Source organism: Thamnophis sirtalis, unplaced genomic scaffold, assembly GCF_051295495.1.
Source record: "Thamnophis sirtalis isolate CommonGarterSnake01/CBP01778 unplaced genomic scaffold, rThaSir2_p1.2 scaffold_12, whole genome shotgun sequence".
NCBI lineage: Eukaryota > Metazoa > Chordata > Lepidosauria > Squamata > Natricidae > Thamnophis > Thamnophis sirtalis.
The window spans coordinates 24,865,007-24,890,561 of NW_028261392.1; the positions used below are offsets into that span (position 1 = coordinate 24,865,007).

Genomic DNA, 25,555 nt, shown 5'->3' on the forward strand with positions numbered 1-25,555 from the left:
ACACAATGTTGAAATACCATTATAATCTTTTCCCCAATATATTATTCTCTAGACTATAGAGAATTTTATAAAATGAATGAAAAAGAAAAACAAGATAAAAAGAAATCCTAGCTTCTCCCAACACCTAACAAGTTTCTTCTACAGCAATTCTCCTTTGGCTATTAAGTTATTTTTTACCTCCGCATATACTCGACATTCAACTGCCCAGCCGTTGATGGGGATATCAGCCTGCTTGTGCTTGAGAGGGTATCCCTTAGCAACACGGATCATTTCTTGGACCAGATCCAAACCGGTAATGCATTCTGTGATGGGATGTTCAACCTGCAAGGTTAAGAACTGTCAGTCAGTAACAACACAACTAAACTTTCTAATATCTCAACCCGATAACAAAAATTGTGGGGGAGGGGGTGGAAATGTTAACTTACAATAAGGACTATGGATGATCCTCTTTGTTACACAAGACATACAGAAACTATATGTCTATTATTTATTGCAGAAAATAGATATGCAACAAAACCAAGCAAAGAATAATTGCAGATAATGGCTAAAACAGACTGGCTAGATGGATGGACAGATAAGAGTACATTTGTTTTGGGGAGGTGACTTTAAAAAAGAGAACAACTTTTAATCTAGAAATACAAAAGCATTTTGACTGAATCTCAAAAAGCTGGCTGATAATCAGCCCGTTCTGCTACACTTAACATGGTCTGCTACACTTAACATGGCATGTACAGGAGCAGCCTACAATCTTCCATAGAATCAGACTAGCTAAGTCTTACCCACACGCCTGCTTTCACTAACCTGTCCTGACAAGCAACGAGATTAGCGTAATCTTACATCAATGCAGTGTAGCAGAAATGAGCAGATGGATACTTTAGGGTTGTTGGCTTTTTTTTTTCCATACAGACTTATCTCTGTAGTGCTTAACATGCATAATAGCAGAGCTGGACCAGTAGAATCACTGCATGCTCTCAACAAATAGCTGCTAACAACTCAGGATGATGCTGTCATGGGAATACCCTCACTCCCAGTTAAACCAAAAAGGAGAAGTGGTGCAAGAGTTGCTCTGACTAGTAAGACAGATTTATATAATGTATATTTTAACTTTGCAAATTTGACTTTAAATAATGATAAAATAAGTACATTTAAAGAGCAGGTTAGCATAATAGGTGCTGGAGGGAGGGAGGGAAGGAGGGAGGGAGGAAGGAAAGGAAGGAAGGATTTAATCATTTTGTTTTATTGTAAAGTGTTATTGCAGTTGAAATACTATGTCTGTGAAATACTGTCTTAAGAAACACTATTTCACAAACATTTCTCCATTAAGAGTTGTCATACTTCATGTATTTGTGACACAAAAAAGGTCACTGAACAAATGAAGTATTTGTTTGAAGTACATAATTGAAGGATAACATTTTGTCGGATGTAATATCTCCATAATGGTCTTTGCCAAAAAAACGAGTAAAATTAACAGATGGCACTTATAATTAGCTCTCTGTGCATTTAAAATTTTACACCACCATATTTTAAGATAACTTAGCTGTTTCAGTGACATCACTGAAATAAGCACCATTCTAACTATTATACTAAAATGAAGGTTTTATTATATGATTAAGATGCTTCTTTTAGGACTTAGTGTCAAATGCGTAATACTTTAACAGGTATATCAATCTTATTAAGACTCTTGATGAAATGACAATCAATTCTTCATCTACACTGAAGTTCTACCCTGTCAAATATGTAAATTATTTTATTTTTATCTATTTTATTTATTTATCATTAAATTTATATTGCCACCTGAATTCGCCCATGGTGACTCAACGTAGCTTACAGTAAAACTATTTTTAAAAGAATCAAATAAATTAATATAATAAAATCACCCTCCACCTCCTGCCCCAGCAACAACAGATCACACGGGCCATTTAATGGGCTCCATCCCTCCCTGGGTTCCCCAGGCCCACTGGCAGAACCAGGTCTTCAGCTCCTTCTGAAAAAGTATTAGAGTGGGGGCCATTCTAATCGCCTGGGGAATGATGTTCCAGAGACAGGGAGCCACCATGGAGAAGGCCCTTCTTCTGGGTCCCATCAGGTGTATCTCCCTCAGGGATGGGGCCCACAATATTCCCTGCCTCCCCGCAGGGAAATTATCAACACACTTGGGGGAAACATATTTATTTTCTCAAGAAATCTGACTCTTTTTTTACTGTTTTAAGATATCTATAACTACTGAAATTTTTTTCAATATATCTGAAACTTCTGTATTATTCTAACTGTGTCATTTTATTGTATTTTTTAAATTAAGTTTTCTTTCTAATGTGAAATATAGTAACTTCCCCATAGTTACCATAAAGTAGTGTTTCACTTTTTATGGTCAAGCTAGGTACAAACTCATTCTGAAAGCAAAATATTTCTGCAGCTTTAATATTTAGCAACATTTATATAATTTAATCACTGTCTATAAAAACATTATTGCCTGTTCCATCAATATGGTTTCTTTGTAAAAAGCAGTTATAAAAGGGTGGGAGAGCAAAGTACATGCAAAAACAGTTGGATGTTTCAACAATAAAATCATTTGATTGAAACAATAGTTAATTGTCTTTTTATTCTATGTTTATTTTCTTACTAAGAACAGCATACACACTTTCTTTGTTATTTTAACAGTGAATTTATTAATTTTTGCATTTTTATTTTTCTATTTCCAGTAGCCATTTTGGAAACCACCCTTAACTTGGAAGAGTTAGGCTCCACCAGATTCTGCCTTTTTACCAGCTGTCATGAAACAGCTAATCTACCAGGCTACAGTAAAGAGAGAGAAAAGAACTAAAGCCCCTCTATCAGGTCAGGAAAAAGATTAGCAATTTCCTTTTCCTCCATTCTTTTTAGCTACTCTTCATAGCAACAAACTATGACTGGGTTAAAACCATGCTTACCATCTTTTGCACATTGTATAAGGTGACCAGATTTTCAGATTGGTAAAGAGGGACACCTTTGACCGGGGGGGGGGGGGGCTTGATTAAAAATTTTATACGGAGCAACAAAAATTTTCATACAACGCAAAAATAGTATTGCAATTTTTTTTATTTCAACATAACTACAATTTACAAATATAAATTGTAACTGTTGCCAAACATCAAAATTTTGATCACGTGACCATGAGGATGCTGCAACGGTCGCTAAGTGTGAAAATGGTAGCTAAGTGTGAAAAATGGTTATCAGTCACTTTTTTCAATGCCATTGTAACTTTGGTCACTAGACCACCTTTCTTGCCACAGTTCTTAAGTGAATAAGTGCAGCTGATAAGATTCTATCCAAAATAAATTGAAGTGAAACCATTTTTAAAAATTCTATGCACAATACTTTGAAATATATTGTGCATAGAATTTTTAAAAATAGTTTTACTTCAATTTATTCTGTGTGAAATAGTTTGAAATGTTTTACTTCAATTTATTCTGTGTGGATTCTTTTTTTAAATTGTCTTAGACTATTTAAAAAAAGATTCTATCCAAAATACAAAATACCAGCTGCAGTTATTCACTTAAGAACTGTGGCAAGAAAGGTGGTATAGTGACCAAAGTTACAATGGCATTGAAAAAAGTGACTGATGACCATTTTTCACACTTAGCGACCATTTTCACACTTAGCGACCGCTGCAGCATCCTCATGTTCACACGATCAAAATTTTGATGTTTGGCAACAGATTCGTATTTATGATGGTTTCAGTGTCCTGGGGTCATATAATCACCTTTTGACAAAGTCAAACGGGGAAACCAGATTATGTTACTAACTTATCAGCTGCAGTTATTCACTTAAGAACTGTGGCAAGAAAGGTGGTATAGTGACCAAAGTTACAATGGCATTGAAAAAAGTGACTGATGACCATTTTTCATCAGAAGAGCCGAGGTGGCGCAGTGGTTAGGGTGCAGTACTGCAGGCCACTTCAGCTGACTGTTATCTGCAGTTCAGCGGTTCTAATCTCACTGGCTCAAGGTTGACTCAGCCTTCCATCCTTCCGAGGTGGGTAAAATGAGTACCCAGACTGTGGGGGCGATATGCTGACTCTGTAAACCGCTTAGAGAGGGCTGAAAGCCCTATGAAGCGGTATATAAGTCTAACTGCTATTGCTATTGCTATTGCTATTTCACATTCTTTGGTACTCAGCCTTCCTTTTGGTCCAACCTTTACAGCCATCCATTGCAAATGGGAAAACCACAGCCTTGACTAGATGCACTTTTGTTGGCAGGGTGATGTCTCTGCTTTTTAGGATGCTGTCTAGATTTGCCATAGCTTTCCTCCCCAGGAGCAAGCGTCTTTTAATTCCTTGGAATTGGGTATGTCTAGTTTAATGAAAAGAAGGACCAAGGTATTGTATTGTGGTTGCTGCAATTAATATACTTAATAACTCCATTTTTATTCTTTATTTTTAATAATAATTTTCATAATAGTTGCTCCTGTTTTTGTAATTACTGTTTTATATTATTATTTTAGTGGATTGTTGTACACCCCTGAGAGTCATTTCTATTGAGATGTACACATTTGAACAATGTATTTATTTTCATATTTAAGGAAAGGCATCATCTATAAACTAAGCAAAGGTGTAGCTTCCAAGATGTGCCCTTGGGATCTTGAAGTTGGTGGGAATCTACTCAGAGATTAATTGAGGAAAGCTTAATAACAGGGAGTTCTTAACTTAAATCCACACAGAATAATACTATTTTAAAAAATCCTATGCACAATAAATAAAATATTATTTCAAAATACATTAAAAAAATAAAATAAAAAAGCCAGGTCACTTACCAGCAGGCAGACATTCCAAGTCAACCCAGAATGATATAGATGTTAATACAAAGAACTGAGCAAATTAAAATGGTGAAATAGTCCCAGGGAAATATTTTTCAAAGAAAAATAGAAGCCACACGAGCAGACCTCCAAACTCCGTGCCCCTCCCATCCGGGAAATCCAGGAAGGAACAGTTGCTAGTCTAGGCAGCTCTGTTTCCTGCAGCTCTATGGTGCTTGGTCATTTTTTCTTATAAAATGAGGTAAAAAAGGGGTGCGGGAGGGGAGGTCCGTTTTCTTGCTTTAATGTTTTAATATCTTCAATGAAAGTACTGAGACAGAGAGAAGTTAGTTAGACAGGGTGTCTTTTGTCTTGCCCCGGTTAGGATTTCTTGCCCCGGTTAGGATTTCTTAAGCAAATCCACTGGGCTTTCAACATGAAGCCAGAAAAAAATCGGGACTTTTTTAAAACGCAGAGGGAAACAGGACAAATTGTTTTAAAGCGTGATTGTCACGCTGAAATCGGGACGTCTGGTCACCTTAACATTGTACTAAGTTGTATATGCCTGACATGAGAAAAAAAATCTGGTTTAAATCTACTGCAAATATTCAGTTTTGATTCTGAACAGAAAAACAGAGGAGCAATTGTTCAAATCTGTTTCAAAATTCTCTATACTTGAATAGACCATGAAAGTGAAATGCTAACTGCAAAGCGACATGCTGAATCTGATTGAAGTTAATATAATTTAATATATCTATCATATTAAAGCATATGCCAACACCAAAACAATGCTTTTGTCACTAGAATTTCTTCTTAAACTACATTTATAATTGGAAAAGTATTTATGAAACCTTTTCGCAATTCTCTTTGTAGCCTTATTCAATAGAAAAGACATTTCCTTATACCTTTGTCAGAATCTTTTCTCCTCTTAAAGGAAATCCTGTCCTTTGTAATGTTCGGGTGGAAGGGTGTAACTGTTATACAGCAAATAATCAACATCCACTCTTCTTGACTACCCATTTCAAACCAAGATTGCCTCAGAGCCCATTCAGTTTCAGTAGTGTTAAATTATGTAACATTGTCCCCAAGAGAATCAGAGATACATAATTATCTTACAAAGAAAAAGATCACAATTCAAATGAAACATTCGCCAAAGAGAGAGAAATTTGCCAAAACAAACTTAAACGCTTGGAGGTTTGTCTGCCAAAAATGCTTCAGCTAAAGATGTAAGCCCATCGCAGTATTCAGGTGCTGAGATGATCATATTTGCTAAAGCTTGCATATCAAGTGTCAGCCCCTTTGAAGGACGCCAGATCAAGAAACAGGCACCAAAAGACATACAAAAAATCCACTTTATTGATACAGGCCATAAATACAAAATCTTTAAAGCCTGACAGTGTTGCTCCTTCCCTCTCTCTTAAATCAAAGAAAATCAAGGCAGAACAAGCTGACTTTCTTTCTCACATCTTCCCATTTCCCTGTTAAAGTCTTCCCAACAGTTATTGCTTATTTTTTTCAAGTCCATTTCTGTAATCTTCTACATCAGGCCTGTCAAACAGGCGGCCCACCTCAGCTTCACAAAGGCAAAAAACATCGCGATATGTCCTGATCTGGCCCGTGACGTGATCGCATTTGACACCCCTGCTCTACATCAACAGAAGACGAAACTGCTTGTGGCATTTTAAACATTTGTCTCCCCTATAAAGTCCTTCTGCTTACATTTTTCTCTTTTTCCCCCTAATTCCAAATGCTTTACCATCTCTCAATTCGATAAAAATCAATGTCCTTACTGATCTATTTCCAGACCTAAGCAGGCTTAATCATGGCCTGGCTTCTCACATTTCTAGTCAGTCTTAGGCAAATGTAGGTAATCATTATCTTTATGAATCATATTTTTCAAGCTGTTAAAAAGTATTTGAATAGTTTGATTCTTTATATTTGTGTCAATCATTGTTTTCAATAGGAAACTCCTCTTTAAAGGAAACTTGGAGTATAGTAATTGGTAAAATAGCCAAAGTCAAGAATCTCAATACACATTCAGAGAGTATTTCTAGCTAAAGGGTCTGTATAGAAAAATACTTTTTTAAAATACATTTTCATATGTAGATCAAATTAGAATTTGGCATTATGTTTCCAGTATGAATCAACTGATCAAACAATTCTGAAAATTTGTGTGTACATGGCTAAATGGCAGTGGTGGGTTTCAAATAAAATTTAGAACCTATTCTGTAAGTATAGCCTGTTTTGTGAGGGTGGCTTGGCAGTCATGTGACTGGGTGGGAGTGGCTTGGCAGTCATGTGACCGGGTGGGAGTGGCCAGCTTGTAAAATGTGGTGAAACTCACTTAACATCACTCTTGCTTAGAAACCAAAATTTTGGGCTCAATTGTTATCGTAAGTTCTCTTTATTTTTATTTTTATTTCTCTTTCTTTCTTTCTTTCCTTCCTTCCTTTCTTCCTTCTTTCTTTCTTGTGTCTCATTCTCCCTCTTTCTTTCTTTCCTTCTTTCCTTTCTTTTTCTTTCTATCTTTCTTGTGTCTCTCTCCCTCTTTTTCTTTCCTTCCTTCCTTTCTTTCTTTTTCCTTCCTTCTTTCTTGTATGTCTCCCTCTCCCACTTTCTTTCTTTCTTCCTTCGTTCCTTCATTCTTTCTTGTGTCTCTCTCCCCAACTTTCTTCCTTTCTTTCTCTTTCCTTCTTTCTCTCTTTCTTTCTTTCCTTTTCTTTCTCTTTCTATCTTTGTCTCTCTCTTTTCTTTCTCTCTCTCTCCCTTCCTTTCTTTTTCTTTCTCTCTTACTCTTTCTCTTTCTTTCTCTCTCTCTCTCCCTCCCCTCTTTCTCTCTCTCTCACACACACATCCCTTCCAGTTGGCAAAAATTTCTGTTTTGCCAACTGGGAGCTGGCAAAGAAGCCTCACAATCTATTTAAAACTAACCCTATCACCCTACGCACATTTAACTGGAGTGAGTGGGGTGGGGGTGATTTTCATGGGGGCAGAAGAGAGATTCGACCCTTGATACCGAAGTCTTCACTCCCGAGACGCCCCCATCTTCCTACCTATAGCCGTAGGCATTGAAAGCCTGAAAACGCCACTCCCGCATATTCATGAGGGCAAGCAGCTCCACAAATTGCATCAGGGAATCGGCCAACGGGCAGCAATGACTGGAAAGGAGAGACATTTCGCTTTCGGGGCTCCTGTTCTGCTCTGCTCCTGAGAGGGCTTAGGCGGTGGTGGTGGCGGCGGCAGCTCCTGGAAAGTGAAGTCATCGTGGCCATTGTCTCCCCTGAGCTGCCCGCTGAGTGTGAGACACCTGTCGTTTGCAGGAGGAGGAGGAGGGGAGGCGTAAAGCAGTGCCATCTGAGTAAGCCTCTGAGTAAGCCTCTGAATAACTGGGGAAAAAAGCCATGCTTGGAACCTGCCAAAAATTTCCACTCAAAAAGCTTTCTTTCCAGTTACTCAGAGGTTTTGGTTTAAGGTGGTGCTGCCTTATGCTGCCCCTCCTCCTGCTGCTGCACTAGATTTCTTTTCTTCCAGAACAGCAAGGGGGAAAAAAATCCCACCTCACCTCCAAGCTCCAACACTACAGCTCTGCCAGAGGTGGGGAGGCGGGGCACGCGCGCACGCACACACACACACACACACACACACACACATTTCCCTCATACCCGCCACTGAAAGAGGTCAAAGGAAGCGGCATAGGAAGGCTTTTTAAGGAGCCCACACCAGAGCAGAAGCCCGATCCAGCATGGGCTCCCCCCCCTCTTCCTTCACTTTGACCGCCGTATTGTTTGCAATGAGGTGGGGAGAAATACATGGGTTAGAGGGGGGGAGAAGGCTGAGCTTCTGCTAGGGACAGCCTTTCCTCCCTGTAACACATGGATTTCTCCCCCCACCCCATTGCAAATAATATGGCTGTCAAAGAGAAGGAAGCAGGGGCTTCTTCCAACTACAGAGTTCTCCGCTCCAGCAAAGGAAGTGGGTGGGCGGGGCAAGCATGGTGTGGACAGGCGGGGAGAGGGAGAGAGAGATCAAGTGGCGACTGGGCAGGTGGGCAGATCAAGCGGGGGGCAGGCCAGGGGAGAGACCATACGGTATGGGGCCTCAAGCTCTAACAGTTTGCAAACGTATGCCCAATTTCTGGAACCGGTCCGGGCATACCGGTGCGTACCGGTAGAAATCGATCACTAAACGACAGTGAGACGTGGACCACTACTAATTGCCAGATTGGACACTGGAATGACAACAGCTTCTAATATCAGTTTTTATGTTGCAATATTGTCCTCCGGGATTGAGCGGCCTATAAATCTAATAAATTGAATTGAATTGAATTGAATTTTCTCTGCATCACTGCAATAGGCATGCCTACCAAGATATTCAATCAGCCTGATTTTCTGATTATTATTGACAGTATCATCTTCATGATATAGTGTATGCTATATCTAATAGTCTAATATTTTATCAAACCACAAAGGTGCATATTTGTTTGTTTATTTAAAAACAATTTAAACAATTTAAAAGACGTGAAAAAATCCACAAAATAAATAAGCTTAAACAGCAGATGTGATAATTAATCAATTAATAGTAAAGTCAAGTAATGGGATACCCCTTCACATATTCCTAGCCCTAGGGCCAGTTGCATAGTGAAATTTTTAAAGCTGTGTGAAAAGCCAACAGGTAATCTCTCTTTGTAATCTGATAATAAAGTTTGGAAGTCTCTGGAGTAAGTGATAAGGCAGAAGCTAAAGCAGAAAAAGCCTTTCTTTTTCTCATTCCCACCACTTGAAAGCTGCTCTTTGGCTGACAAGATCTGTAGTATGCCCAATCAGTTGGATCTGATTAAATGGGTAGAAACCTATATGTGGGAAGCCCCTCACCTTAGACGAATGAAATATTTTGAGAAATATTAAAAAGGCAGAATATTATATTTCCCTAAAGGATAAATGGAGAAGCATGCTCCTAAAGACACAAAGCAGCCCCCAAGCTTTCTTAATAGCCCACAGCAGATGCCAGCACTTAAGAGATAAAGATCTTATTGAAAGAGGAAGTATCTAGATAGCTCTATTCATAAGCAAAGCAAATACTGCGGGCAGAAATCCATTCAAGACAGGATATTTCAAAACTTCTTGGCAAAATGGTAGGCTTAGACAGCAGCCCCTTACCCAAGATCCAACACAGGATGAAAGCCATTAGCCACAATAGGAATTGCCTAACAACCTTTCAGAACACAAATCCCTTCAATGCACCTCCCCCGTACAGTCCAAACTTCAAAGTCACATAAACCTAGAAACTTAGATAAACAATAAGCCAAAGGGTGACCAGATTGGCTCAGACAAGCACCTAAGATTTGCATTTTCTCTTTTACCTATGGAGCCAGCTATACCCCCTACATAGTCCCAACATCTGACAACAGCCAATAGAATATTAAAGGACATGTTCTTGCACAGGAACAGGAAGCTCAAACACAAAGCCCAAAGAAGGTATAAAAATGCACCCACTCTCAACTCCATTTCGTCAGCTGCCCAGAACCACATGTGGTTGGTGGTTCTGCTTCATCAATAAACCTTTCTTTCCAATCAGCCTCCATGTTTCCAGTATCTTTCTCCCAGCTTAGAACTGAACCAAATGGAGTTTCCTTCCAACAACAGGTAGGGAAATTAGTTCATTTTTTAAAATCGGATATCTTATTTTGCAGTCATTTAACTTTAACTACTTGTATTTAATTTTTTGCCCCAGCCCTTTCACTTTTTGTGGGTGCCTCCTGGCCAATATGTACTTATGTGTGTATATAAAAGTATGCTTCAGGTTAGGTGATTACAATCTAAAGCAATGCAAATTCATTATATTATAGCTTATTAATAATGCTCTGAGGAGCTTGAATTGTGAGTTCAACAATTCAGCAAGGTAACAACATGGTGTTCCATTCTGGTTTTGTGTTCTCTTTTTAATGGGTCCTTCCTGGCTTTATTTGATTTACCTACTGATCTTGTTGAATGGGTATTTTAATCTCCTGAATTCAATCTTGATATCTTTATCAAGTCGGTAAGAACAAATGTGGTAGAAATATAGAGCCTTTTTTCACTCAGTAGATTTACTGGTGACTTCTGAGTGGAAGCATGTAGATATGCACGTCAGACAGTAGGTTTCTGTACAACATAGGTTTTATGTATTCACTGTACAATTTTACCATGATGTTAACAAAGTAGTCATTTTCTATAGATAGTTGGGGCTAAGATGTGGTGAGGTGGAGATTTATGAAGAATAAATGGCATTTAATGAAAGATTCTTTTCCATTATTCTAGGTGAATAATATATGAAAAACTGGTATTTTAAGAAATTCTAATTGGAAGATTGCAAGTAATTGTTTTATTTAGGGAGACTATGAGGCAAGGTTATTGATATTTAAATGAGCTTACTGTTATCATTCCTTCCAGACATGTTGCAAGAAAAAATAAAGTAAAGGTAAGGTTCCCCTCGCACATATGTGCTAGTCATTCCTGACTCTAGTGGGCGGTGCTCATCTCCATCTCAAAGCCGAAGAGCCAGCACTGTCCGAAGACGTCTCCGTGGTCATGTGGCCAGCATGACTAAACACTGAAGGCGCACGGAACGCTGTTACTTTCCGACCAAAGCAGTCCCTATTTTTCTACTTGCATTTTTATATGCTTTTGAACTGCTACGCTGGCAGAAGCTGGGACAAGTAACAGGAGCTCACTCTGTTATGTGGCGCTAGGGATTCGAACCGCCGAACTGCCAACCTTTATGATCAACAAGCTTAGCATATTAGTCACTGAGCCACCGCATCCCTGCAAGAAAAAATAGGAGTGTGTAAATCTGCTAAATGGAAACATATTCAATAGTGCATAAATAGTAAGTCAGTATTTGAATTGTTATCGGATGTTTTCTAGCATCAGCACAACATTAAAATAATATTCCCCAGTAAGAAAAAAATGGGTGATCAGTTAAATGAACTAAATTAAAAAGCAAGAAAGAAACACAACATGTTTTAGTTATAAGTTGAACTTGCTCTTAAATAAATATTTTTTTAAAAAAATTATAACTAGTTTTAAAAGAGGGTTCCTGCACAGGAGATTAAAAAGGAGAGCCATCTATAAGGCGGCCACTAATAACATAGTTAAGGCAGAATGCAAAAAAAAAAAAAAAGGAAAACAACAAACTTAGATACTAGTGGGAGGAGGAGAGAACCCCATTCAAAGTGACTGTCAGCAAAAACACATCTGCAATGTTATAATTGTAGAGTTAAATGGGGGGTCAATTTAAAATTTGATTCTTTGTGAAAGAAAACAAAAAGAACGACTAGATATAGGTCTGCTAACTGCTATCAAACTTGAAGGCTGGAGAAAAGTGACAAATCAACTGGGAAAACTGGTGTTGAGGCCAGTAAGATTGCTACTCACCAACTTCAAACTGAAACACTAATTAGAGACAATATGCAACCAAGACAGAAAAATTAGAGAAATGTACTTGACAAACATTCTAATTAAAGGTTAGTATATTTCTGATAAAGTTGGAAAGAACAAATCTTCTCAAATTGTCTAAACAACATTTAAATAATCTTTCTTTCCAACTATAGTGGTTTCTCCATCTGGAAAGGCTTTTGCTTCCATTGTTCCTCAGTGATCACAATGAAATAGTGAAAAAGACACTAAGCTCAAAATAGCAAATAAAGCAACAAACCCTTGCCATTGCAAAATAAATACCAGTAAGCATCAAACTGTTCGTCTTTCCAACACTCTTCTTTCACAATACAAGCAAAAATATTATAAAATTCAATAACATTACCCTACAGTAAACCACTGCTTACAGGCAGTCCTCATTCTACAACTTTTCACTCAGTGACCATTTGAGTTATCTTAATTGCTGAACAAATACAACCAATCCTTTGTGTCCGGCCATCCCAGCACCTCCACGATCATATGATCACAATCTGGGTGCTTAACAATTGGCTTGGAATTACAGCTAGTTGTAATACCCCATGATCATATAATTATCATTTGTGACCTTCCCTGCTGGCTTCCCCAGAAAGTTAATGGGGAAGCTGGTAGGAAAATTTGCAAGTCTTGGAGTAAGGGTCTCCCATTCATGACCTCTCCTCCAGTCCAGTGGTGGATTCCGGCTCCTGTCGCAACTGGTACGCTGCACATGGGGCCAGGCATCCTCATTGGGCACACATGGTGCGCATGCATGCACAAGCCACTGCCCTGCGACACCCAGCTGCTCGGCGGAGGTTGCGCAGGTGCCGTACGCTGTGTGCGCAAACGCAATTGGCCCAGTTGCTTCAAAAACAGAGAACGTGGGTGGGCAGGTGGGCCAAACAAGTCATCGTACCAGTACGGTAGCTGCTGCTTCTGGCTACTACCAGTACGGCTGTACCGGGCTGTACCTCCCGGAACACACCATCATGCCAGTCCCTCTGAGCTTGTACCACATCAGCCACTTACATATCTTACAACTTCCTGCCATGATTCCCATTGACTTTGATTGTGGAAAGCCGGAAGGAAATTGCCTTGCCTAATCACCATAGAATTCAGTTTACAAACGGAATTGGAACTTCAGGGATTGCCCTTACAACCTCATTGCATAACAACAAAAATTTCAGTCCAAATTGTTTTCATAAATTGAGAACTACCTGTACTATTCCAATCAACTATGAACTTCTAATTAATAGAAACAGAACTGTTAGAACAACCCCTTCACTAGCAAAGTAAGAAAGAAGGAAGTTAATCACAGGTTGTATTCAGCAGGTTCTGATCAGTTCTGGTCCGTAGCAGAAATTTTGAGCAGTTCGGAGAACTAGTAAATACCACCTCTGATTGGCCCCAGCCCCCATCTATTCTCTGCCTCCCGAGTCCCAGCTGATCGGGAGGGATTGGAGATTTTACAGTATTCTTCCCCTGCCACACCCACTAAGCCACACCCACTAAGCGGTGCCATGCCTACCAAGCCACACCCATAGAACCGGTAGTAAAAAAATTGAATCCCACCACTGAAGTTAATGAACACAAGCATCGTCACCGCACATTATTACAACACACCATTCAGAATATTTAATTGAGGGGAGGGGGCTCCAAGTAAAAGCAAACTTGAAAAAGAGTTTTGATAATAAGAATTATTGTGAACAGAGGTCTATCAACTTAACTGCACATTTATATGTCTCAACTTAATGCAACAAGGTGTTTAGGATGTTTCTAAAGTCATGGTAACTCCCTTCCAAAGTTATTGGCAGAACAGAAACTATCTACTGTCTAGTGTTTCAATAAATATGAGAGAGAACACATGTTTCACATAAAAATCCATGTGGACTGAAACAGAGCTATCTAGCCATTACTTTTTTCTACTACCAAGATTTAAAAATTAACTAAAAATATTTTTTTAACAGATTTCTATCATAAATATATATTTAGAAGAGGAAATCTACCTTGAATAAAGTATTTTCTTAATGGTTGGGTGTTTTTTTGCACTAGATTTGAAGGAACAAACTAAAATACAGTAACACATTTTTTTAGCATTACAAAATCATTTTTAACCCCACTGGAATCGTAAATACATTCCCCTCTCCTCCATCTTTTTTATTCCACGTACCTGCAGTCTGGTATTCATTTCCAAAAAATAGAAATTTTTTTTTGAATCCACAAGGAATTCCACTGTTCCCGCTGATGAGTATTTTACAGCTCTGGCAAGAGCTACAGCCTGTTCTCCCATAGCTTTACGAGTTCCAGGATCCAAGAAGGTGCTATGTATTTTAAAAGGGGGGGGGGAGGTTAAAAAGAATTCTGTAAAAATACATTTGACTATTTTATGCCTTTTAGAAACTGAAATATAAAAGAAAAAGCTAAAATAATAATTATGCTGCTTAACATACATTCACAGTTCTATAGACCAGGGGTTCTCAACTCCCAGGCTACAACCTGTTTGGAACTGGGCTGTGCATGCACGAAGCTCTCCTCAGGTGAGCTGTGGCTGTCTTGTGCTTGTGCATAAAGCTCCATTTGCACGAAGGGAGGCACATGCACCAGCCGCTCACACAAATGGAGCTGCACATGTCTTCACGTCCCTGCATGCCTCTCACAGGGAACTATCCCCTCTCCCTTCCCTCCACCAGGCCGCCAAGTCAGAAAGGTTGGGGACCACTGCTATAGACTATTTGCTGACTACACAGTATACATTCCCCCAAGGGACAGATGCTTTCTTCACATACACAACAGCAGATACCCCCACCCATTTTTTTTTCTTTTTACAGAAAGAAAGGAGGTTTACTCATTTTAAAAACTACAGGCAGAATTCTGGGAGAGGCTGGAAATGAGGCCAAGAAAATCAACAGATTAGTTATAGAATTGTTTCCAGCAGCCTCTGATTAAAATTCGATGTTTCCAAAGTGAACAAGTCCAAGAAAATTGAAGCAAAGAAACAAATGGTTGAAATAAAGAACTGAATCCTATATTCACATACCTGTATGCTAAACAATCAAAATGTGGCTTTATTTGAAATTATTTCAACTCTTGTCTTTTGATCTTTTAATTGCTAGAAAGGCTGCACGCTGCGTACAAGTTATGCCTGTTACGTGCCAGGCTTAGTAATAGGATTGGTTATACTTAAATAATGTTTTAGTCCTTTAAAATGCAAACACTATAGTTGTCAGGCCTGCAGCGGTTCCTTTAAGAATCTTACAATAGTATTATTGCACCAGATAGACAAATCAACGAAACTTTCTTTCACTACTTTTACTAAATCACTACAATAAATTTAGAAGAAAATATGAGGCACAACTATGATTTACATTCTAAGAATTTTAAAAATGATGTTAGTGAATTTAAAAACAGTACTATGTTTATGACTTAGTAAATAAAAGTATGCAATAAGTTCGATTTGCAATATTTTATGTAGACGTTTACAGTCTACTTGCTTTTTGTACTTACAAATGAGTAATGCATTATAGAATGTTTCAGAGAGAAATCTGAAATGAAATCCCAAAGCTTCAAACTGAATTGCCATTTCAACTTTAGCCTACAACACGGTATTTGACATCCAGTGACAGTAACAGCTTGCATTTTAAATTATTGTCTCAACTTTACTCCAAAACTGAAAGTTTTAATTTTCTATTTTTCTTACTTTGATTCATCTGTTTACACAGCATGGTTCCTCCAGGTTCCACCCTGAGCACAGCTGTTCCTCTGCCTTAGAGCACAGTTGTGAAGCCCTCTTGGGATTCACTCTCAAGACTGCTCCCCAGCCTGCAAGTCTCCTCACTACAGGACACTAAATATATCATCTTCCAGAGGCCAAAGGCATATCAACTCAGAAAAATATATACCCTGGCAATGTCTTTTCATTGTATTCTGATAGTACTTCAAAACACTCAAAGTTTTTATCTACCTTTACAAACGTTCACATTTTTCTACAAAACAATGTGTAAGACACATGAAGCAGATCAGATGTGCAGAATTTTTTTCCATTTAAAAAGTGTAATCTCATAATTGTAGCTATTCTCATTTACCCCTATTCAATGCAAGGACCAACAAGTATGTTACTGTGTTTCTTATATTAGCGTGGTAAATCAAAGAAAAATAATTATCTGAACAGCAAGAGAATCAAAGAATAAACTGCAACAGAAGGTATTTCCTGTGTTCAAAATGGTTTTAAAATCTGTGTTTATTAAGTTTCTATAAAGGAGCCAGGCAACATACAGGAATAAAGATAAATAAAGTCAGTGTGCCTGCTCATCAACTAAGAAAATAAAATACACTAGGGAAGGAAGGAAAAACAAAGAAGGGACATAACAGTTGGATAAATAAAAGGAGTATTATTTCAAAAGGATCTGCAACATTCACAGCACTCTTGTTTTCCTAAAACATCACTGTTGCATATTCAACTTTTACCTCAAAGAAGTAGAACAAATCATATCATATCTTGGTGCAGCGGTCCCCAACCTTTATGCCTTGGCAGCCCAACGGGGGAAGAGAGAAACCAGCCCACTACTGCCACAAGCTGTGCACGGGCATGCACTGCCCAGCCACTCACATGGACCAGTTTCAAATGGACCATGGACCAGTAGTGGGCTGCAGCCCGGGGGTGGGGACCCGTCTTAGTGAACACAGAGTTTAATGTGAGTGTAATAAACACACAGAGAATGGATTTATGACAAATTTACCTCCTTCTTCATTAGTATGTAACGCCTACATCCAGAGAAACTTTTATGAGCATACACACAAGGGCAATTCTATCATGCATCAGCAGTTCTCTGAATCATGACTTCTTTCCATTTCTGAAAGAAATCCGTTTGGAAGGAAGCAGTCTATAGCTGAGTGGAAGCAAACATGATGGTCTGGACCGAAAGAGAATATAGTGTATGAACTATGAAATGTATGTAAAAACCAGGAATTTCTTTGACTTTTCAGTTCATTACCGTGCCAGATTGCAAATCAATGGGGAGATTTAATAAGGCACTAAGGTTTTATTCCTCTCAGCAGTGAAGCCTTTAGGAAACACAGCTAATATATAACACTATGGAAAAATCATGTAAGGTTGTATTATATTTTTGGAAATTTATCTGCTACTATTTATTGTTAAAAGTACTCTAGCATTTGAAGAGCTAAAATATAATATTTTTATTTTCAGGGAATCAGAAACAATAAAGAAATCTCTCTCTCATCAAAAGATTTTCAGGCAACAAAGCGTTATCACTAAATAATATTGCAACCATTAAAATATAGTAGTTTACTCTTCTTTTAAAAAAATTCAAGCTCATGAAAGGACTTCAGTTTAGCAACTAGTTCAATGAGCCTTAGTTTTTATTAACATTAAGTTATATAATTCTGTTTTAGCGTTTTATTAAATTTTCTTTATGCTCATTGAAGAGTACGTTGCACTCACCTTGGTGCCTCTTCAATAACTTTCTGGTTTCTTCTCTGAATTGAACATTCCCTTTCATTCAGCCATAATGCATTGTCATGTTTGTCAGCCAATATCTAATAAAAACTCAGGGTTAATTATTTAAAAAAATTACATTCATTCTCTACTTCAAGTAATTACTAGTTTCAGTGAAAATATTTCATCAATGTACTATGGTGCATCTATTTGAATTAATAATCTATCTGTTCATGTTCTATGCAGATAAGGAAAAGAATAAATATTAGACTTCTATTCGGTTTAGATTTTTTCTCTGTGAAAGGAATACTGTAAAAAGTAGGAAATATGCTAGAAGAAGGTTGATTTGTTCAACCCAAAAAAAAGTCTGAATAGGCGCCAGCCTCTTGCTGAGTCAGATTCACTGTGGTAGATCACTAGGCTTGGCCATCCAGAGAAGAGTGGGGAATAAATGACCAATGAACACTACAACATCATGATGAAATATGTGGCTCTTTTGTACATGTGTGACGATATCACACACACACGTTTTTTTTTACCATCCTGACTGATGAAAAGCCTGAAAAGTTTGAAATCTTTCAGACTATTTTGGGGCCCTTATTACACTTCACTACTCACAAGACCTACTGGACTGCATGATGGCCTTATAAGGACACTGACACTGACATCCCTTAAATTCCACTGAAGAGGTTACCTAGCCTGGTAAAGAAACGTTTGTAAAAAAAAACAAAAAACCACAAGCTCAGAGAATGAAACTCTATCCTCAACTTACAACACTGATTTAAAAGGGATTGTTCTATTATGGATTACTTATCCTTTTCCTGCAACCGGCCCTTTGGAACAATCTCCCCGCGGAGATCCGGACCCTCACCTCCCTTCAGGCTTTCCGTAAAGCCGTTAAAACCTGGCTGTTTCGGCAGGCCTGGGGTTGATGAGTTCCCTTCCCCGCTCGAATTGTGTGACTGTTGATTGTTTTTAAATTTTCTCTGTATCCTGTTTTTGCCTTGTCTGTATTACCCCCCTCCCCTGGGTTTGTTAGCCGCCCTGAGTCCCTCCGGGAATAGGGCGGCATATAAATGAAATAAACCTATAAACCTATAACCAAAATGGTTGGCTATCCTTTTCTTGTGATATTGGTGAAAAACTGGTAATCAAGGCAACCTCCACCAAAAGAAAAAGCTTTTAAAATTTGTACTTGAAAAGTAGTTTACACACTACAGAAGCAGCTCCTATTAAGGAAAACATTGATCTAAATGTTTTTAGGCATGCAGACTCTTTCATTTCTAGGTAGTTTTAGATAGTTTGTAACATTACAACATTAGGACAAAAAGGAACAATAATGGGACTATTTTGCCAGAATAAATGATGTTAAACTGGTTTTTTTTTAATCTCGATGTTCTTTAATACAAAGTGTTATATTAAGTTACCGAGTGGCTTTCACTTCAGCATCTTTTACATACAATATTCACAGGTTAAAGTTCTTCATCTATTTTTAGCATGAAAAATCATTCTTACTAATTTAATAACAAAGGACAATACAATGGGGGAGGTAATAACTCAGCAAAACCTATATAACAACTCCACACTGAAAGTCGAAAGAGAAGAACACAAACCTGAATTTCTATGTGGCGAGGATTATCAATAAATTTTTCTATTAATAACCGATCATCACCAAAACTTGAAGCAGCTTCTTGAGATGAAAACCTGAAACCTTCCCTTTATAATAAAGGAAAAAAATCCATTTAGAAATATGGACAATATATTATTTCTGCTTAATAAAAGACTAAGAATCCCTGCATGTAGAAATAGCTTTGGCTTAAAAGGCCTCAACTGCTGAAAGTACAATAATGGGTACATTTTCATTTTATAAGCATAAATGCCATGATTCATAAGTATTACAAAAGGAAGCCAGTTATAGCATGTTAAATCTTAAAAAACACTGCAGGTGGTACCACCTACTCATCCTTGACTGATTCTGAAAGAAACTAGGCAGTGGTGGCCCTGTCAGTACCTGAACAAGAAATTGCAAGGAAAATTGACAGGCTAAACTAAGAAGTCAAAAACATTCTGAAAAAGGCAACAGCAAATCACTTTACCAATAATGTTCAGGTGAAATTATAATGAAGTCATCTGCAGAATGGGAGCATTAAAACCAATAAGATGGCAGACAGATTGTTACGCTAGAAGCCCCATCCCTTTTGCGTGTGTGTTGCTGTCATACACATATTCAAAGGGTATAGCTTTTGCATTGCAACTCTGCATCTTGCCAATCTTCTACAGACATCATCGTTAATTCAATATATACTGTAAATGTCACATTGGAATACTCAAAACTGCAGACCTACATTTGCACAATAAAGGAGTATTATCCTCTTATCACCCAGGAGTTTATATATTTGTGGTGTTTTTTGATGCTATTTATTTCCTAAGGTAGATTTTTACATTTTTATGTGTCATTTTTACATTTGGGGTTTTTATCCATTTATTATGTGCCACCCAGAGTCACTTTTGGTGCGATGGGCAGCTATATAATCTGATTAATAAAATCAATAAATAATAGCAATAATTTCTTAAATTTCTCACAACAATGAAAGAATATATATAAATATATATATATAAATATATATTGATACATATAGTGATGCAGAGAATTTTAAAAATTAACATTCAGATGAAACTGGAACTTTTCTTTTCTTTTTTCCAAATTTTTTTATTTTTTAAATAAAAACAAACAAAATCATGTTCCATTACAAAATTGTAGAAAGTGTGTCAATTGGTTACAGAGTTTTCGTGCATCCCTTCCATCATCATCACCTCTGATTCATATCAAATTATCTATTTTATATCACATATTTATATATATATATATGTATCATCAATATTGTTAAAACAATATTAAAACAACTATAGTCATATGAAGGATGAGGTATGCTATCATCACACCTCATCCTTCATATGACTATAGTTGTTTTAACGTCCCTTTATAACAAACATTCGAAAATTTAAAACAAAGCCACATAGTGCCATTCCCTTATCTATTTTCAATATCATCCAATCACATTATACCTTTATAACACATTCAAAAAAATAAAAAATAATAATTATGTTTAATAACAAAAAATTTAAACTTCTTTTCTTAATCATTGTTTACAATTTATATCCAATTTCCCTTTTATTCTATCAATACAAATTATTACATTATTATCATTATCAGTCATTTGTTTAACGATAGTTTGACTGTTTAACTTAATCATTGTTTACAATTTATATCCAATTTTCCCTTTTATCATGTCAATACAAATTATTACATTATTATCATTATCAGTCATTTAGTCTGACTATGTTTAATTTACTTTTTCCCCTTTTTTCACCATTTAAAAATTTATACCAAACTTCTTCTTATCAAACCAATACATATGTATACATTGTTATCATTATCAATTATTTACCTCATTATCACTACATTTTTAACATAATGCTCTAATTTTAACTAAATTTAACTAGTATTTTATTATTAGTTTTCATATCTCAACCTGTGTCTTTCCAGTAATAGTGTAGTCCTATTTCTTTTGCCATTTGTGGAATTGATCTTCTGGTTATTTCCTTAATCAAATTTATTTGGACTTCTCTTCGCAACTTGTTGCTTATTACATATCTTGTAAAATCTCGAAACCCTCCATCAACTTCCTTAATCAGTTTATCTTTGGATATCAATAGTGTTTTGGTCAAAGTTTCTCTCCTTAAGTCCATCCATTCTTCTCTTTTTCCTTCTTCTATACCATGAAATCTGTAGCAAAGCACCTTTCCATCTATCTTCCCTTTCCTTGTTCCACTCTTTCCATATCCAACCACACTCAGTTCACTTTCAGTATCCATGGTTATCTTGCCTCTTTGTTCATTTTTCTCCTGGGTTTTTAGGACTCCAGCCTCCACTTTTTCCATTTGCTGAATATCTTCTATTTGCTGAGAATCTTCCATTTTTCCATCAGGTTTTGCCACATTAAAGTTTATATTTTCTATATTTTCCAATCTCCTCTCAATTCTCTCTGTTGTTTCTAATAATTTTTGAATTCCTGACATAATCTGTTGTAATGTTATGGTTTCTTTTTGAAGTCGTGTCATACTTGCAATTAATAAACACTGCCACTCTAGTTTAAAAACAAATCTTTGTTTTCACTTCTTTTCAGCTAGTAACAAGCATCCAGAGAGCACCTGCGTAAACAATCGAAACTGGAACTTTTCTTATTGGAACTTACAAACACTCAACTAGAAAAGGCTCATGGACAATTGGTTTTAATATGATAACTGCAGGGAGGCTATTATATGCCCAGAAATAGAAGTCTACAGAAACATCAATAAGAAAGAAAATGATTATGAAGATGGCTGAGTCTGCAGAAATGGCTAAACTGATTTGTTTGATTAAGGAGAATACAACCACTTTTTAAAAAGACTGGAAACCCTTTAAAGACTTTTTGTTGAAAATAGATAAAAAATAAACTGCTAATTTGGGGGTTTCTTAATTAAAATATTTGTTTGTGGGAAGAAGGCAACTATAATATGCAATATGGAAGGGTGTAGATGGTAATTAGTATGTTTAGACATTTGTCTCTCTTCTTATTATAAACTTATTTTTCACTTTTTCTTTACATTTTCATAATATTTTTTTCTATTCCTTTTATGCTTCTATAGTTCCTTAAATCTTTCTGAAATCCTCTTTGAATAAAATTAATTTAAATGTATATTTTAAAAGTCCTATTCAATCACTTAAAAACCTCAATGATAAAAATCATAACTGCAGCAAATGAAGTATATATAATACAAACATTTAATTTACCCATATACAGGTGAAACTCGAAAAATTAGAATTTCATGCAAAAGTTCATTTATTTCAGTAATACAACTTAAAAGGTGAAGCTAATATATGAGATAGACTCATTACATGCAAAGCAAGATAGTTCAAGCCATGATTTGCCATAATTGTGATGATTATGGCTTACAATTGAATTTCTCCACTATATCAAATCCACAATCTCAGAAAATTAGAATATTGTGAAAAGATGCAATATTCTAGGCTCAAGGTGTCCCACTCTAATCAGCTAATTAAGCCACAACACCTGCAAAGGGTTCCTGAGTCTTTAAAAGGTCTCTCAGTCTGGTTCAGTAGGAATCACAATCATGGGAAAGACTGCTGACCTGACAGTTGTGCAGAAAAACATCATTGACACCCTCCATAAGGAGGGAAAGTCTCAAAAGGTAATTGCAAAAGAAGTTGGATGTTCCCAAAGTGCTGTATCAAAGCACATTAATAGAAAGTTATGTGGAAGGGAAAAGTGTGGAAGAAAAAGGTGCACAAGGAGCAGGGATGACCTCAGCCTGGAGAGGATTGTCAGGAAAAGGCCATTCAAAAGTGTTGGGGACTTTCACAAGGAGTGGACTGTGGCTGCAGTCAGTGCATCAAGAGCCACCACACACAGACGGATCCTGGACATGGGCTTCAAATATCTTATTCCTCTTGTCAAGCTGCTCCTGAACAACAAACGTCAGAAGCTTCTTACCTCGGCTAAAGAAAAACAGACCTGGTCTGTTGCTCAGTGGTCCAAAGTCCTCTTTTTTGATGAGAGCAACTTTTGCATCTCATTTGGAAACCAAGGACCCAGAGTATGGAGGAAGAATGGAGAGGCACACACTGCGAGATGCTTGAAGTCCAGTGTGAAGTTTCCACAGTCTGTGTTGATTTGGGGAGCCATGTCATCTGCTGGTGTTGGTCCACTGTGCTTCATTAAGTCCAGGGTCAACGCAACCCTAACCCTAACCCTAACCTGATTCAATGACCGTGGGATTACTGTGCTTGATTGGCCAGCAAACGTGCCTGACCTGAACCCCAGAGAATCTATGGGGCATTGTCAAGAGAAAGATGAGAGACATGAGACCAAACAATACAGAAGAGCTGAATGCCGCTATTGAAGCATCCTGGTCTTCCATAACACCTCAGCAGTGCCATAGGCTGATAGCTTCCATGCCACACTGCACTGAGGCAGTAATTACTGCAAAAGGGGCCCAAACCAAGTACTGAGTACTAATGCATGCTTATACTTTTCAGAGGTCCGATATTGTTCTATATACAATCCTTGTTTTATTGATTGCATGTAATATTCTAATTTTCTGAGATTGTGGATTTGAGGTTTTCATGAGCTATAAGCCATCGTGACCCGTCAAAACCGCGGTCCACAGGCTTCGGATGGTGGAGCCTGCCGCCGTCGGGAGCTCAACGAAGCTCCTGTCAGGACTCTGGTTCGTATATCTTATAAGATCTATAGATATCTCCCCTTTCTGGCAGAAAGGGGCAGGGAGAGGGTCAGTCGTTAGGATCTCTTTGTAATTCATAGCTTTTTTTTGCTGTGAATGGAGAAGAGGTTCAACATTAGCTGAGCCTTTACTCCGGCCAGTTTTCCGCGCTGCCTTTTTTGCAGCCCTAGGCAGATTGCCCCCCCCCCCCCCCCCAGGACAAAGCTAAGCTATTTAAATGTTAATCCGGGCGGGGACCATTCCTGAGGAATTTCTTTCATTACTATTCAAAATACCAGCTTCAACTTTGCAAAAGGCTCCCTTTCTTTTTTAGCTGCGTCACAAGATGGCGATCTCGTAGCTTTTGTGTTTGATGTGACGTACTTAGTCAGCCCTACCTTCCTGAAGGCTTCTCCGTACTAATTGCTAAAAGATTAACTGAGGGGAGCAGAGACTTTGATTTTTGGCTCGCTTGATTGCTTGTCTTTTATTTTTACTCTGGAATGGCTCCCAAATCTAAACAGAAGCGCTTCCCTAATAACATATCTCCAAAAACTGCTATGAAGCCGCTACCCTTGTCTCCTACACCCTCCACGGGAGATTTGCTAACACAAGAATTTCTTCTCAAAACGCTTAATGATTTCAGACAGGAAATTAATCAATTGATATCGGATTTATGTGATCAATTTGATGCTAAAATTGCTCAGGCAAAGGAGGATATGATCGGAGTAATGACAGTCATGACAGATTATATTGCTGAAACGGAGGATAAATTGGAACTTTTGGAAGAAACTAACCTTAATTTGATATCCAAAATTGAAACCTTACAACAGGAAATTGAAACTGCTCAAAGACAACTTGTCATGATAAATTATAATAAGACTGCCTTTGCTATAAGAGTTAGAGGACTGCGTGAAAACCAACAGGAGAATTTGAAACAGATTTTCTTTGAGGCTTTCAGCCGCTTGGTGGGAAGTCCGGGATTTAACTTTGATTGGCAGATTCAAAGAATTTACCGCCAGAATTCGTGGGTAGCAAAACAGCGACAGCTTCCGAGGGACATAATTATATACTTTACCACAAGGGAATCCAGAAATGAGATAATACAGAGGCTTTACGGAAAGAGGTTGAGAATTGATGGACAGGACTTGATTGTTTTCAAAGAATTACTATCTCAAATATTAAGAACAAGGAGAGAGTATGCTTTCTTAACCGAAGAACTCAGAAATTCTCAGATTCCATACAAATGGGAAGTCCCAGCTGGTATTACAGTTACATTTGGCAACCAAAAACACCGCATCAATTCTGTCTGTGAAGCCCGAGAATTTTACTACGAGACCCTGAAGGCGGGACTTCCTGATTCATCCGGACCTGGAGAGAGACAAGGAGAAGGAGAAGACAAACAGCGAGACACGTGGCTACAAGGCGGAGGATGTTGCTTTCCTCTTCCGGAAGGGCAGAAGACTAAAGAATAAAGACTAAGCGATGTTCTTAAAGTTTTATGATTCCCGTCTGGGATAAAATGGAAAAGTGGTATATTGATGATGAGACATGGAGACTGAAAGAAGCGTTGCTGATTGTGGACACATATTGTATATAAGATTTGTCTGAACTCTAA

General features: G+C 37.7%; 1 protein-coding gene across 3 annotated transcripts in view; it reads right to left on the reverse strand.

The window, feature by feature from the left end:
• The window catches only part of PCCA (propionyl-CoA carboxylase subunit alpha), a 264,528-nt gene that overhangs the window by 133,884 nt on the left and 105,089 nt on the right, over positions 1-25,555 (reverse strand). For all 3 annotated transcript variants that reach the window (XM_087726871.1, XM_087726870.1, XM_087726872.1), the window contains 4 exons: positions 19,266-19,368; positions 17,659-17,753; positions 14,371-14,521; positions 178-321 (listed from right to left, as the gene is read on the reverse strand). In XM_087726871.1, the coding sequence (XP_087582997.1) occupies positions 178-321; positions 14,371-14,521; positions 17,659-17,753; positions 19,266-19,368 (493 nt within the window). The remainder of the gene's footprint in view (positions 1-177; positions 322-14,370; positions 14,522-17,658; positions 17,754-19,265; positions 19,369-25,555) is intronic.